At 36.1% G+C, this 14,879-nt stretch overlaps 1 protein-coding gene across 1 annotated transcript in view; it reads right to left on the minus strand.

The window, feature by feature from the left end:
- Window positions 1-2,229: 2,229 nt before the first annotated feature.
- LOC113046318 (BMP/retinoic acid-inducible neural-specific protein 3-like) overlaps window positions 2,230-14,879 on the minus strand; it is a 31,625-nt gene continuing 18,975 nt past the window's right edge. Inside the window, exons 4-5 of the mRNA XM_026207212.1 lie at window positions 5,460-5,682; window positions 2,230-4,889 (exon numbers count right to left, since the gene is read on the minus strand). Of these exons, the coding sequence (XP_026062997.1) occupies window positions 3,770-4,889; window positions 5,460-5,682 (1,343 nt within the window). The 3' untranslated portion in view covers window positions 2,230-3,769. The remainder of the gene's footprint in view (window positions 4,890-5,459; window positions 5,683-14,879) is intronic.

Genomic DNA, 14,879 nt, shown 5'->3' on the forward strand with positions numbered 1-14,879 from the left:
CACTATGGCAAAGCATGGAGGCTGAAGGCAGGAACCTGGACGGAACCCTCTGAGATTAAATGTCATTTGAATATTATAAAAAAAAAAATGGTGGATGTACAGGCTGTTTATGAAAGATACAGAGATACAATTTCAGTCATTTGATGTTTACAGAATGGTAACGCTGTCAGGAATGCTCTTCTCATAAAGATATACAGTTTTGTATGTCTGGCTATCTGCAACACAGAAATCAAGTTTAAAAAAAGAGCTGAAATGTCATTCCTTTCTGAAGTTTTCTGGGAGTCCTGATGTGTAAGATGACTCAGTGACTCAGATGCCAACGGATACCTCAAACTCCAGGAGCTGGATTCGCTTGACAACATGCCATTTTGTTTCAGAGCATGCTCAGCAAATTACTACAGGCTGAAATTAATTAATGAAATGATTTCACTACAAATATATATATATATATATATATATATATATATATATATATATATATATATATATATATATATATATATATATATATATTTATTTATTTATTTATTTTTATTTTTTTTGTATTTATTTATTTTTTTGCCCCCTTGCCGCAGCATTACTGTGCACATTAGAGGAATTCCTTTTTTCAAACTATGCTAATGAGGACTGGTTTTCAAACCCTTCCCTGGAATCTGAAAAACCTCACATTTTATTTTTAAGTCACTGAAACAGCATGCAGAAAAAGCCTGAAAGTAGGTCACATTTGACATGTTTCTAGAAAAGCATAATCTTGTCTATCTGAGAAGCAATATCAGAACAAAACCCTTGGTGAATTCCCAAAGAAATGAAAACAAAGCTGCTTGTAACTGTTACAGTAAAGAATCTGAGAGCTGCCTGGCCTGTGTTGAAGGTAAATGCCTCAAATGTAATACAGAGTACAGTTGTAGATGTTTGGTGGAAGTTAACATGAAATCTGCTAAAAGAAAGCTTAAATTGTTCAAACTAGACTTCCAAAAATGGCTGGACTAGACATTAGCATGTTCACTTTGACATGAGAGTGTATTACAATAGGTACTGCGCAATCTGAGTATATGGTCAGAGCCTCGGTGAATGATGAATTTTCATCTCATGCCTTTGCACAGAAAAATGTAATAGCTTTCTCAGTCAACTGTGCACATAAACAAGAAGGAGACTATGATGGCTAGAGCGATTTTAATCAGAAGTATATTAGATTGGGGGATAAAAAATAAACAAACTAAAAAGATGATACATATCTCATATGTCCATCAGATAAATAGGTGACACTATTTAATAACTTTCACATCTTTTTATATAATCCATTTTTGAACCGTATATTATGCTTCAATAATGCCTAAAGATCACTTGTTAATACTTTACTTTCTACATACAAAAGTAATATTCATAACTTTAATATACACTGTAGTTCAGAAGTTTGGGGTCGGTAAGAGTTCTTTTTTTCTTTTTTCTTTTTTGAATAAACAATTTTTTTTTTCAGCAATGGCCTTTTAAGTTGACAGCGGCATTTAAGACATTTATGATGTCACAAAAGATTTCTATTTAAAATAAATGCACATGAATCCCAGAAAAAAAAATATATCACAGTTTCCACAAAAATATGAAGCAGCACAATGGTTTTCAACATTAATAATAACAATATATTTTTTAGTAATGGCTGCGGAAAATTTAACTTTGCCATCACAGGAATAAATTACATTTTAAAATAGATCAAGTATATTAAAATAGAAACGAGTTAAAGCATGAGACACAAAAATATTGAAATATTTCTTTAAAAAAAACGTACCAATCCCAAACCTTTGGACGGTAGTATAGAGTATTTATGTAAATATAGTTTATAAGTAAAATTTATGAAAGTTATTATAAAGTGTTACCAAAACTACATTTTAATGTCAGGTGGTTTAGTTATAAATCATAAAATACAGAAATTTTTTGACTCTGTTTCTCAAGAACGAGGCTATGCCAGTTTACATAGGGCTGTTGTGATTGATAAAACGCCCTTCACTGTCTTGACAATTTGTTGAAGGGTGAAAACTGATTCCTGTCTTAGACATTAAGATAAACAATTCATATTTACAGACTCCCTGTGATTTCCATCTTCTGAATTTAGAGAGAATATTTCCCCCTTCACAGCTGAGTCACAGATATATCGTGACAGACGATGTGAAAGTCCTAGAGCTCTCCATGACAACCGCATAAATTGCACTTTTTTATTCGCTTTTTTTTTTTTACGTAGCACTGTAAAAGTTGCTCCCCATATATTGAGCGATCCATCTTATCTTGACAGAAAACTGATCTATTTTTTTTATGTTGATGCATATACGCAATTTTCACAGACATTTCCACACATTCCAGTTTTATATAAAAAGCAGTGATAAATGCTCTGTGTTGTCAAAGGCTGTAATTCTGTGGTTGTTTGTGCTGACAAATGCTACAACCCAAGTAACTTAATCAAGAACACTTAAGCAGTACATGTATGGTTATTAAATGCTGAGTGGAAATAACTGCCTCTAGATGTAGAGATACTAAATTAATTCATGTATTACAGTTATGCATCTTCACATCATCATATGTCTAATAGAAAAGCAGGGACATGTTGTGGAAAACAAAGCTATTGAACCAGGTGATGCAAATGTTACTCTGTATTTGCACATAGATGACATGTAATGCACTCCTCATATAATACTTCAATTAGAAAAAAAAAGAAGTCACTGTAATTGAACTCAGAATTTAATATTAATGGAAAAAAGAAAGAATTTTTTTTCTTTCTTAAAGAGAGAGACATACAGCCAGGTGTGCTTTGATATCAGAACAGAGACTTCACTTTGTAAGGCAATTGTTTTGTGTTGAAATGTATGTTTTTTTTTTTGTTTTTTTTTTTGTTTTTGAATTTTGCACTTTCAAAAAATTACAAATGTTGGTGTTTATCTGTATATATCCAAGAAGCAATGTGGCGCTTTTCACGTCTTAAATGAGATGAGGAGTATTTACAAAGCAGCCCACAAACCTGTTCAAAACAATATTGTTAATATGTACTGCAACCTTAAGGTTGCCTTCTCAAAAGAGATTTCAGTGAACATAAAAAAAAAAATCAATTTGCTTTCATGTTTACCTTTTGGTTTAGCAATATCTCTGAACACAAATGAATTTCTATTCAACATTCTGTCAATTCAGTCCCACATTAAATACAGATATACAGATCTCACAATACAGGATTTGCGACTCCAGATAAAATAGAAAAGCACGGATCTGATTCTTTGCTGATTGTTATTACCATTGGACCACTGTGCTCCGACACTTTACACCGGAATAGATCGATTCTCTGGATTCGTCTTCAACAATGACATCACCAAGAATAACTACAACTTCAGCGCATATGTGTTAAGAAATCATAGCTGTGTATTCTCACTTAAAGTGTTCTTTTTCATGAATCATGTAGAGGCAGTCCACTTATTTAAAATCCCCTTTGTCTCAAAAGGAACCCTTTCTCAAAGACACTAAGTAGTTTGACTGTAGGCTAGATCCAACAAGCTTTTCCCAGCAAGGGACTATTCCTGGAACATACAGCTTCTAAGGTACTCTCCTGTATCAGTCACAATCAAAAATTTAGCTTCTTACAATTGCTGCCCAAGGTAAGAGGATTCAAAGACAATCTCATCCACAAACATTTACACGCACACTGACAATATGTTTCTTTTCCCTTCCTCTCTCATTACATTTACAAATACATTCTCACAGGCAGGCAAAAATGAGCAACAGAGGCTCATTTGAGCTAGCTGCACAGCTGGCTGAGTTCTGGCTCGGTGGAGTTGGGGAGCTTGGCGTTGAAATTCTGTAGCGCTTCTCGTATGCGCACCACCTCGCTGGACGTAAGCTTTAGTCTGTGCCTCAGCAGGCAGGAGAAGAGGTCCAGTTGCTGGGCTCCCGGAGGAGAGAGCCGGTTAATGCGGTCCCTCATTTCCAGAAGCATCAGGAAGGCCGCATCCTGCGAACCCTGCGTGTACGGGTAGTCCAACTGCAGGATCAGGTCCTTGATCCCCTCTGGATCAAAGTGCATGCTGTAGCCAAAGACCTTCAGGCTATTGATTTTCATGTAGCCCAGGTTGGCCGAGTGGTCATCCAGGTCCAGTGGCTCATAAAAAAGCGTCTCGTTGGCGGTGGGATCATCTGTGATTATGCGACTGCGCAGGTAAATGTGCACCGTTTCAAAGAAGGACTTCCACTTGCTACCAAGAGCGAGGGTCCAGTTATAGCACTGGAGTGAGGCATCCAATTTAGTTCTTTCCCAGTCTGGGAAGTCCTGCTGGTTGATGGGCATGAACCAGCTCTCGGAGTGGCTGCCCCCGAAGGGGTTGACATAGATAGCAGGCACGGGTTCCAGCGTGCTGTTCTTGGTGGAACAGATCTGGAAAGAAATTCCCATCAGCATGTGGATGAGGTTGGACTTGTTCTTGTTGCTCTTGAGAGTGAGCAGCATGCGCTTTCTCCATGCCGGATTGAACCAGCTGCCCAGACGCACGTCGTTGCTGATGTAGATGGCGTGGACCTCCATGCGGCTGTCGAGCCTTTGGAGGAGGTAACGCATTTCTGCGTCCGGCATGTCAAAGTCAAAGTTGACGTAGTGGTCCAAAGAGTTGGCAATATTGGGACGACAGAATCCCATATGGAGGATGCTGCCTGGGAGGCATGTGCCACAGCGGGTGATGTTGTCTGGGGCGCAGGACGAGCAGAGGGTCCCCTCACCCACCTTACATGGCACGTTGCCCTGGCAGACAGTGCGCTGCTCAGCGGCGCAGATGCAGCCCTGCATTTCCTCAGAGAAGGTGCCGTACACACCATGCTCACTGCAGTACAACAGAGACTGGGCTTTGTTGAGCCAAAAACCCAGAGTCCTGCAAGGAAGAAGGTGATAATTACAGACAAGAAAGAATTCCGAGCTTCGCTGACATGAAAAATTGTTCACTAACATGTTAAAATTGTTCAGTGAAGACTTGACATCGGCCTTATTTTCTTTGTGGTAAATGAGGCATTTATTTCCTCTTGCTGATTGATACGAATATTTATCGAGTGCTGATGGCCCGTTCTTTGACAAATGCAAATTGTTCTTAATTAAGCAGTAGAGGAAGTTAGTCTTTAAAAGCTTTTGGGAAGCATGTGATGAGACGGTGCATTCTTTTTATTCTCTTTCATTCAATTTAGCGATAGGCAAGTCACTTAAATAAATGCTCCAACTCCATGGGCTCTCCATTAACTTCCTACTCACTTCACAACTTTTGATGCATACTTAATGCCATGCATACATAAATAAAATTACTTGTATAACATGCCCTTTCTGTTGGCCGGCAGAAAAAAAAAAACTAACAAAAAAGAACTATACATTTAATTGAAACTCACATTATACATACTATCTTAAATGTTTTGCAATGAAAAAAAAAAAAAAAAAAGATTGTATGGCCTCATACCTTTCTCTAGGTAGGCTGATCTTTGGCTGTGTAGGACAGCGCTTGCTGAGAGCGAAGAGTTTGCGCACTATCTTGATGGCTTTTCCCAGCACCACTTTAGTGCTCGCCTCCAGCAGACCATAACGTCTCTGCAGGACCAGATCTGACGTCCAGAACTTTAAGACAGCAGAGGTGTTTAAAAAATGATCTGCTGGCAATTTCTTGAGAAAGGCCTTGAACTCATCTGAAAAACAGAAGGAGAGTGAGAAAAGTTATTATGGTTATTATTACTGTGGAACCTTGGTGAAGGTGAATGAATTATATTGAGCTGTTATGAGCTTCAAAAATAGTGTGATGAGAGTACATGAGATGGTTCATAATATGAATGTGTGAGTTATTGAGCGACTCATTGTGGGTGTTATAGGAAGAAAAACAGCAGACGCAGTAACGTTAATCATATGGCATGAGTACATGTCACCTACTGTAACTATATACCAGCAACAAAGTATGGTTTTATTAAAACTTAAGCAATCATTGTGCACTGGTGATTGATCACTACTTGAAATAAGGACAACACAATTTGTCTTCAGCACAGACAGTTCAGTTGAAAAACTCTCAACAGAATTTCCCAACACCTTCCACTGCAAAATGTTGTACAAGCTAGAAACAGCATTACATTAGGGAAATTATCAAATATGAGTTATCCAGAAATGCATTCGGGCCACTTAAAAAGACATTAGAATCCCTCAGAAACTGAGAGAAATGAAGACATTTGCACAACACTGAGGAAACGGGCACCAATTGTAAGGCCTTGGAGAAAGAGTTCCATTGGTGTCACAGGGCATTACAATGTGCAATGATCCCATGAGCGCTGAGCCCAGAGGCTCCCACACACAAGACTAAATCACAGAGATAACATTAGCATTGGCTCAGACTGTCAGTTAAGCTCAGTTTTAGCTCAGACTCCCTCGTTCTTCTTTTTTCCCATGTCATTTTGTCTAAGCATGTGTCTCTGTTTGATTCTGACAGCAGAGGAAAAGCTTACAGTGACCAGGCACAACTTAATTGCATTACAATTATCAGGGAGGTCTGGAAGTGCACAATCATGTTGTCTGCTAATGTGATGTTGGCTATATAAAACTATTAATGATTAATGAGTGCATGTTAAACCTATTTAATGAAAACATTTCCACTGAACACATTCATTTAAAAAAATTACATAAATATATGGCAAACACTTTTTAGTTAAGTAAAAAAATAGAGAGATTGTATCTTAATAGCAGCAAGATACATGCCTGTCACAAAAAGAGGGAGTAGTCAACAAATCAGTGATGCGTCCACTAACACACACATGCCCACACAGCACAATGAATTTTAAACTGTTTATAGAATTCTAAAATGTTGATTTACTATATTTTTTGTTTAATGTATATACATGCATTTATTATGATTTTGTTATTATTATCATTATTATTTATTAAATACATCACTGTACATATCTCTAGATTCTATGTAAACACTATGCTGTGGTAATGGCAATATATTTTAACAACTGTCATGCCAGTTAAGCAAGTACTGAACTGAATTGAATTTAATTGAGGGTGTACACAAAGTCCAAAAGTGAGATTTTCCAGCAAATCCCTTATATGGCCAAAAGCATCCAACTATCACTGTGGCTGATTAGCGTGCGGATGGGAATGGTTGATTGATGAAACGTGAAGAGAATCAGCACACGAATGCAACAGTATATGGTTTATCTATGTTCTTCAAGCCATCCTGGGTATTTTTCATGAGGATAATGTGTATTTATAATGCAATACTAATTGAAATAGCTCTTGTTACTGAATAGGATACTATTAAAGGGGTCATATGATGCGATTTCAAGTTTTTCTTTCTCTTTGGAGTGTTACAAGCAGTTTGTGAATAGATAAGATCCCTAAAGTTACAAAAACTAAAATCTCAAACCCAAAGTATATTCAAAAGTTAAGACACCCCCATGCCCTCCGAAAACGCCTCATTTAAACATGCCCCCACGTCTACATCACTGTGTGGGAAGATTCGCATAATGCCACCCAAATGTTTATGCAAAGAAAAAAGGCATAATTTTGATTCTTGCTGTAGTATTGTTGCTGCTGCAGCCCCCATGTCGTAGAGACGCTGTGTGTTTCATTGTGAATGGGAAAGTACTTTGTTTGGTCTTCCAAAAGTGGAAATAACTAGAAATCAGCGGTTAAGCTATATTAACAACAGTGTTCCAAAACAGTTCAACCCAAATATTTGTGTTTGTGCGACGCATTTTATGCATCCCTATTTCCGGAAATGGGAGAGTAGCCTACAATGCCGGCTGTTCCGAGTCGCAGCCTGTAAGTATGTTTTCCTATTTAAAGAAATTGCCACTGACTATTCAGACACGAGTTTTGAGCAGTGTAGAGTTGTGCTTGTTGTTTTCTGTTTCTCTGATCACAAATGCAGACATGGTTTTATGTTTACGCAGCACTATGCAATGCAACGTGTAAACAGTATAAGTTATTATTATCAGTAATTCTGTCCCCACTGAATGCAACAAATGCTTTGTTTGGATTGGGTTTTCTTGGTTTTGTTTGGCATCACAGTATGGTGAGGGGCGTAAAATTTCTGTAACACGCTTGAGGTATTCAGCCAATCACATCGCACTGGATAGCTGGCCAATCAGAGCACACCTCGCTTTTCAGACTGTTGAGCTTTGTAAAATTCAATGTGTTTTAGAAAGGCGGGGTATAGAGGAAAAACAATAATGTACAGTATGTGGAAAATGATGTGTTTTTTTTTTACCTTAAACAGCATAAACACATTTCTTTACACCATATACACAAAATAATGTACTTTTTAGCAACGTCATATGACCCCATTAAATAATATAATTTCTGCTTCATTCTGTAAATAACTACACTTACTTTTTAAAAAAGATGAATAACAGAAAATATAATATAATGCTTCAAAAAGTTAGAAAGCCTTGAAATCCTTGACTGAATGAGCTCAATATTTAATTATTTAATAAATAAATAAATAAATAATAAATAATTTATTTTATTTTACAGTAATTGTACAGTATTCAGATGATTCTTCCATCTGAACATCACTCCATGAATGAGATCTGCCGCACATATGCTATCATTATGTGACAACAAAAACGAGCATTTATAATATACATGTATATTCCAAACCTAAACCTAGAGGGGCTGAGATCAGGGTTGTGGTATGCTAATGTAAAACCACAGCAGTTAATTCTGTATCTGATCATAACCTGCCGTCCTATTCCCACATACAATGTAGGCATAAGCAGCAGTGCTTTTATGAGATTTTCTCACTCCCTTTCTCCCTTTTGCCTTCTACTCTTTAGTCGAATTTCTCTGCTTGTCTCTATCTTTTCCTCATCTTTATATCTTCTTCTTGCCCACATTCAGCTGGAGATCTCATTATTCACAACACATTTACAATTTGAACTTTTCTCCCCTTTTCTGCTTTGTTCTGGCATTTATGACTTTATGTTCAAATTTATGAACTATTTAGCCCTTCCTAAAAATGTCATATGGAATGATGAGGTTATTTTCCTCAAAACACATTCTCATTTTGTACATTAGTACTTCAGATTTATATGAATGAGGAGAGAAGGGAAATTACTGGCATTTATGCATGTTCAAGAATATAATGGCATTCATGTTCATTATACAGTGCAGTCCAAGCATCAGGAGCTATATTGAAAATATGGGATTTGTGTTCAATTCAAGCCTAACTTTTTTTTTTTTTTATCAAATAAGTGTTTCAATGTTTGAAATATCAAATGAATATAAGACATATTTAGGTTAGGTTACTAAACAAATAGCTAAGTTAGTAACGATTTGTCACCTTCTTTGTTAACGTAAATTTTTCTATTCATTTCTATTAAGTTAGTTCTATGTACATGTGAGTTCAGTTTTACCATGAACCAACAAACACTGCAAAAGAGGAGAACACTTTGACATTTACACTGTGCCATACAGTTATTTCTTATATAGCATCCGGTGTTGTTTCTCCGCATGATATGGACTTTGAAAACTACAAAGACAGCTGGAGGAAAAGGAATCAATAATGTCTGCTGATGTAACTATAGACTCTCAACTACAAAACTATCACAGAGTATCATCACTGAGACTGGCTATCCAGTCAAGATTAGAAAGACTTCCTTTCACACTATGTTCTTAAAATAAACAAACAAGCAAATTAATAAATGCACAAATGAAAGACAAAAAAATAAAATGAACTGATGATGAAATTATATTTTTTTTCCATGGCACATCTTTTAATGCTTACATGCTGCTTTATGCTTTGTTTTATTATTTAGATTTAGCTTATTCTGAGATTTATTGACATGTTTCATTGTGACAACTTGTCCCATTTGGCAATTATTTGTTTTCTCCTTTCTATAAGATATTCTGTTTTAAAGTTCTGTTTTTAGACTTCAGCTTAATGTGTTGATTTTGTGCATAAAGCTGCAGTGATCTGCCTTTTTTTGTGCATTAGACAGCTGTCTAACTGAGCCAAGCTTCCCTGCAGGTATGGCCTGATTTAGTTTTGTAATTATAAGCAAACCATCAGTGCGATGCAAACTATTCACAAGTAGATGCACCGAAGAACTTTAACTTTTGATATCATGCTGAAAAGAGATGCAGACAATGTTGCTGAAATTACCTATTGTAACATGGCCTTATATTTTTTTCATCAGATGCAAATGGGCTCGCAAATTCATTACACCTATAATGAACTGTTTTGCATCTAAATAGCAAGAAACATAACTTTCAGCCACAAACGACACAGGAGTTCCATTTAATGCAAAGTAAAATACAAGTTGTGTTGAGGTTTTTTTCTTCTAGTTTACTGTCTTTTGAAAAATATACAGACTGTTTGAAATGTAATTAAATTGTTAATCAGGACAGAGAAGATAAAAAAGACCCTGTGCCCTTCAGCTTATTAATGTTGTGATTTTTTTCACAACAATAAGGACGCCTGTATATTATTTTCAAATGAGCGCATTTCCCTCTTCTTGAAAGGAAGTGATCGTGTTATCTTTACAGGACACCCTGCAGAACACAGTGCTGCCTTGCCTCTATACTGTACATCTTTTATATCTCCAAGTGGAATATGATTTTAAAGCCGGTAAAAATTTGGAGGCTCTCAGAGGACAGGGCATAATTCACAGATTGATCAAAGCACAGGTAGCGGCAGGGTAGCTGATTTAGAGCTGATTTAGAGCTCGTCTGGAGATGCTGACTGGTGACAGGGTTCTGAGTAAACATTTCTTGCAGTGTTAGAATGAAATGAAGGATATTCACTCTGTTAATCAGTCAACCGGGAACATTTTTTTTCCCTGAACATTAATGCAGAATTGAGTTTTCCCTGTAATTGTGCAAGAAGACATTTGTGACATGAAGAAGACACCGTTTTGAAGTCTGTGGAAGGAACTGAGGTAGTGAAATAAACTTGGCAATGAGACAATGACAGATTTTCATGGACTCACCGACTTAACACATCTTCAGTGAGAACCACATTCATATGTGTTGGTACATTTCCAGGCATCGGCCCAAGCCTTTTAATCATCCTTCTTTATTACTGACAAACAAAAGTTTGTGTTTTGTAAATATACAATGCTAAACTCAGCGACAAAATTACTGCACAATTTTTCCTTTTAAAACAGTTAAATGCAAACCCTGCCAAGGTGAAATGCTAAATTGCAGACAGAAATCTTCGTTAACGAACACAGACGTCAACAGTGGACACAAACATAAAAATGGAGTATTACAATGTGAAATAATCACCCCAAAATAAAAATTGTGTCACTATTTAAATTAAAACATAGGTTTACAAATATATGAATAAATATACAGAAAAGAGAAAGAGAAAAACTTAATTTACAATTAAATGCAATAAGTACAATTATTTATTTAATAATTTATAATTATTATTATTATTATTATTATTATTATTATTATTATGTTATTCCAGGAGCTCAGGATTTCATAATACTTTTCATTTGTAAATTTGTGTTTAGTTTGATTTAGCACTTTATAACCAAATTTTATACTTTGCTACAATTGCATGCAGTCTTTGTCAGACTAAACTTCACTAAAAGACTAAATTTGCTTCAAAAGATGAAGCTATGACTCAAACTGTGAAAAAATAACACTGCATATGGATATGTCATTGTGGGTGTAAAATTAAAAAACCTAAAAAAAAAGATTTTTTTTTTATTTTGTGCTGCAACAAAAAAAAAAAAAAAAAAAAAAAAGAAAGAAAGAAAGAAAGAAAAGGAACACAATGCCACATCTTTCTATAAATGCTAAACAAGAAACGCCAGGCCTGGCATTCCATCTTAATGCATACTGTAGATGCATGTTGAAAGAGTCTGTATATTTTAGAATAAGAATGGATCGTCGCAGGTGCTTGTCTCTGATAAAATACTGTTTCCTCCATCCCAGCTGTCATCAGAGCTCCAAAGCAGTCACTGAAATATACTCCTTGTTGCTCGCTTTTGCTGTTGCTGGAACCCTGAGCCATAAATATAGGGCCTTTAGCCTCTTTGTCTTGGGGCTGTGCACTGCGGTCACTGCTTATGGTACTCCGGTGGGTGCTTTCAGCAAGGCCAAGCTGTGTTGTTGAGGTCTCAGCCTCCAAAAACTCATAAAGGAGATCAATCCTAACTAAGACAGTAATTTTTGCCTATCAAAGTCTGGAGAGGAGCATAAAACACTTGAAATGCTTGCTCGTAAGTTGTAAAATATTGGCAGCGGGCATTGTGCCGCGACATATCGTAAATTTATAATTATGTCCGTAGTTGCAAAGTACACTCACAAGAGAGGAAAAAAGAAAAAGACTGCAAGAAAAGAAAACATGTGTACTGTGGGATCTATGGTAGAGTACACCATTCCACTAAACATATAAGCATTTTTTTATAGTCGGTTTTAAAAAAGACTTATGTGCCATGCTATCAAAAGTGACATAAATTTCTAAAAGCATACATAATCATGTTGCAGCCTGGGTTTTCTTGGTTTAAGTAAAATTATGTTTATTTTAATCACCCCATGCTTCTATGTTAGCAGAAATTATAGTGCTGCTTGTTTTTCTTAATAGGCCATTACCATGTAGCATATCAGGCCACCATGTCATTATGAGTTTGAGGTGCACTGAGGCTTGGTCTGAACTTAAATGGGCCAGCAGGATGAATTGAACCCTTAAAACCTAAAACAGGCATCGGTGGGTGGCTGCAGCATATTCATCAAAACCGAATGGACTGTGCTGTCATACAAGCCACTGCCTGCATCATTACAGCGAGAGGAATTACAATGTGTGACTTCCTCGAGATGATAGGAACGCATGTGAGTTCAGAAAGTAAAGTTAAGTTGCATATTTTCTCTCTCTTGGCTGGAGGATAAGTTTGTTGGTACTGTAGTTTGCATGGTTCAGTTTAGCTGTAAATTATTGCGGCTCAGCAGGGATCTAGCTATACTGGCATCCTCTATGAATTTGGTAATAATGTTATTTGGAGCTTTCCTACAGCACGGCTGGAGGACAAGTAAATAATCTCATTCCATTTTTTTCCAGTTGTTACACAAACTATACTGTGTTTTCTGCGTTCATAAATCTCAACCATTCAACCTTGCTACCTAAATTATTTTAAGAAAAATAACAAACAAATATTTTACTTTAATAGTAAGTTTGATGAGTGTAAATATAAGTTTATTTAGAAACTCCAATCCATCATTTGGACTCAAATTAGCTAACCCCTACTGATAGCTTAATGTATAGCATATGCTATTACTTTTGCTTGAACAAAAACAGAAACAGCATAGAAATAGGGTACAGCATTGGGCCTCGCACATTTTATTTTATTATTTAATTGTTAGTAAAAGGTGGTGCTTAATAAAATAAAATAATATAATTTTTTATACTTTCAAAGATTTGGTATGGTTGATTTTTAATTTACAAAATCACACAAATATACAATTTTCCTGTTTATTTTTGTTGAATAAGAGCTTATTGTCGGTTATTGGTGCTCAAAAATGATAAGCTAAAGAAGAAGACAGGTTCTGAAGAAAACAAAGTCTCCTCTCGTCTGCAGTACGTGAGTAAAGCAGGTCTCACTCAGTATTCCATCACTCACAGAGTTATAAACTCTCTCTCCGCTCTCAATACGCTTATGAATTCCATTATAAAATATTATTCTCAGCTTCCACACAAGGTCAGTAGGATTTTTTGTAAAAAAACAAAAGCATTAGGTGGTCTGGAACTTATTTGAAGTAACTGTTTGAAGTTTTACTCACGCAGAGAGACGAATTAAAGTGGGAAGAGCAGCTATTTTCGAATAACTTGTCACCTGAGGAGAGTGATTCAAAGTCACAGCCATATATTAAAAGAGATACCGTTGCACAAATATACAATTTAACTTCATTAGATATCACTAAATGTCTGGTGTGTGTTATTTTCTCTACTCTAAGGATGCCTTGATATTAAGAGTAAGCTGCCTATAGTTTTTTTTTTTGTTTTTGTTTGTTTTTTTTCATTACCTGCAGTGCTTTCTGGGTTTGAGAGGAAGCAGTTTCAGAGAAGTGGAGTCCTGGTACACAGGATTTAGCACTGAAAAACAAAACTGTATGCATGGTGCTTATGAGATAAATATGCATATTATGTATTCACATATTGTTAGCATGTGTAGTTTTTCACATGAGCCATGATTTTGATTGTAGAGACATGCTAGAAATAATATAAACGAGTCCAGATGGCTTATGAAATGAGCAGGTGTGTGGTTAAATGTTGCTTCCTTTACATACGCAAAACAATGAACTGAAGCACATAAATGACAGAATCCAATCAGAATCGTTAAATGTTGTTCATATCTCTGAGAGATCTTCTCAGAAAAGAAGAAAAGGTAAATATTTAATTGCATGTGTATTGTTTCAGGGCCCCTGAGGTTATGATGTGCTTGCAAGTCTTTGAGTTGCGTATTTGCTGTCAAAGGCATAACTTATTTGCTCTGTTTTGTTGCACTGCTATTGCAGCTGAACGAATGCTGTCAAACTGTTTCTACTACTTACTGAAACAATTAAGATCAAAAGAGAAAAGAAGAGAGAGAATATATTTTGGCATGATGACCCCCAGATGAATAAAATGAAATAAATGATGCTATCGTAGGAGGATAATACTACTATTAAAGGGTTAGTCCACCCGAGAATGAAAATTTGTCCATCTTCTACTTACCCTCGAAGCATCCTAGGTGTTTGTGACTTCCTCCTTTAGAATAATCCAATCAGAGTTTTATAAAAAATTGTACTTGCTCTTCCAAGCCTTTCAATGGGGTAAGCGGGTGTTTGTTGTCAACAGTTCAGAAGACGTGAAATAAAATGTGCCCTTGCGTTTTTGTAAGTTAAATAA

Source organism: Carassius auratus, chromosome 27 (genome assembly GCF_003368295.1).
Source record: "Carassius auratus strain Wakin chromosome 27, ASM336829v1, whole genome shotgun sequence".
In the NCBI taxonomy this organism is placed as follows: Eukaryota; Metazoa; Chordata; class Actinopteri; order Cypriniformes; family Cyprinidae; genus Carassius; species Carassius auratus.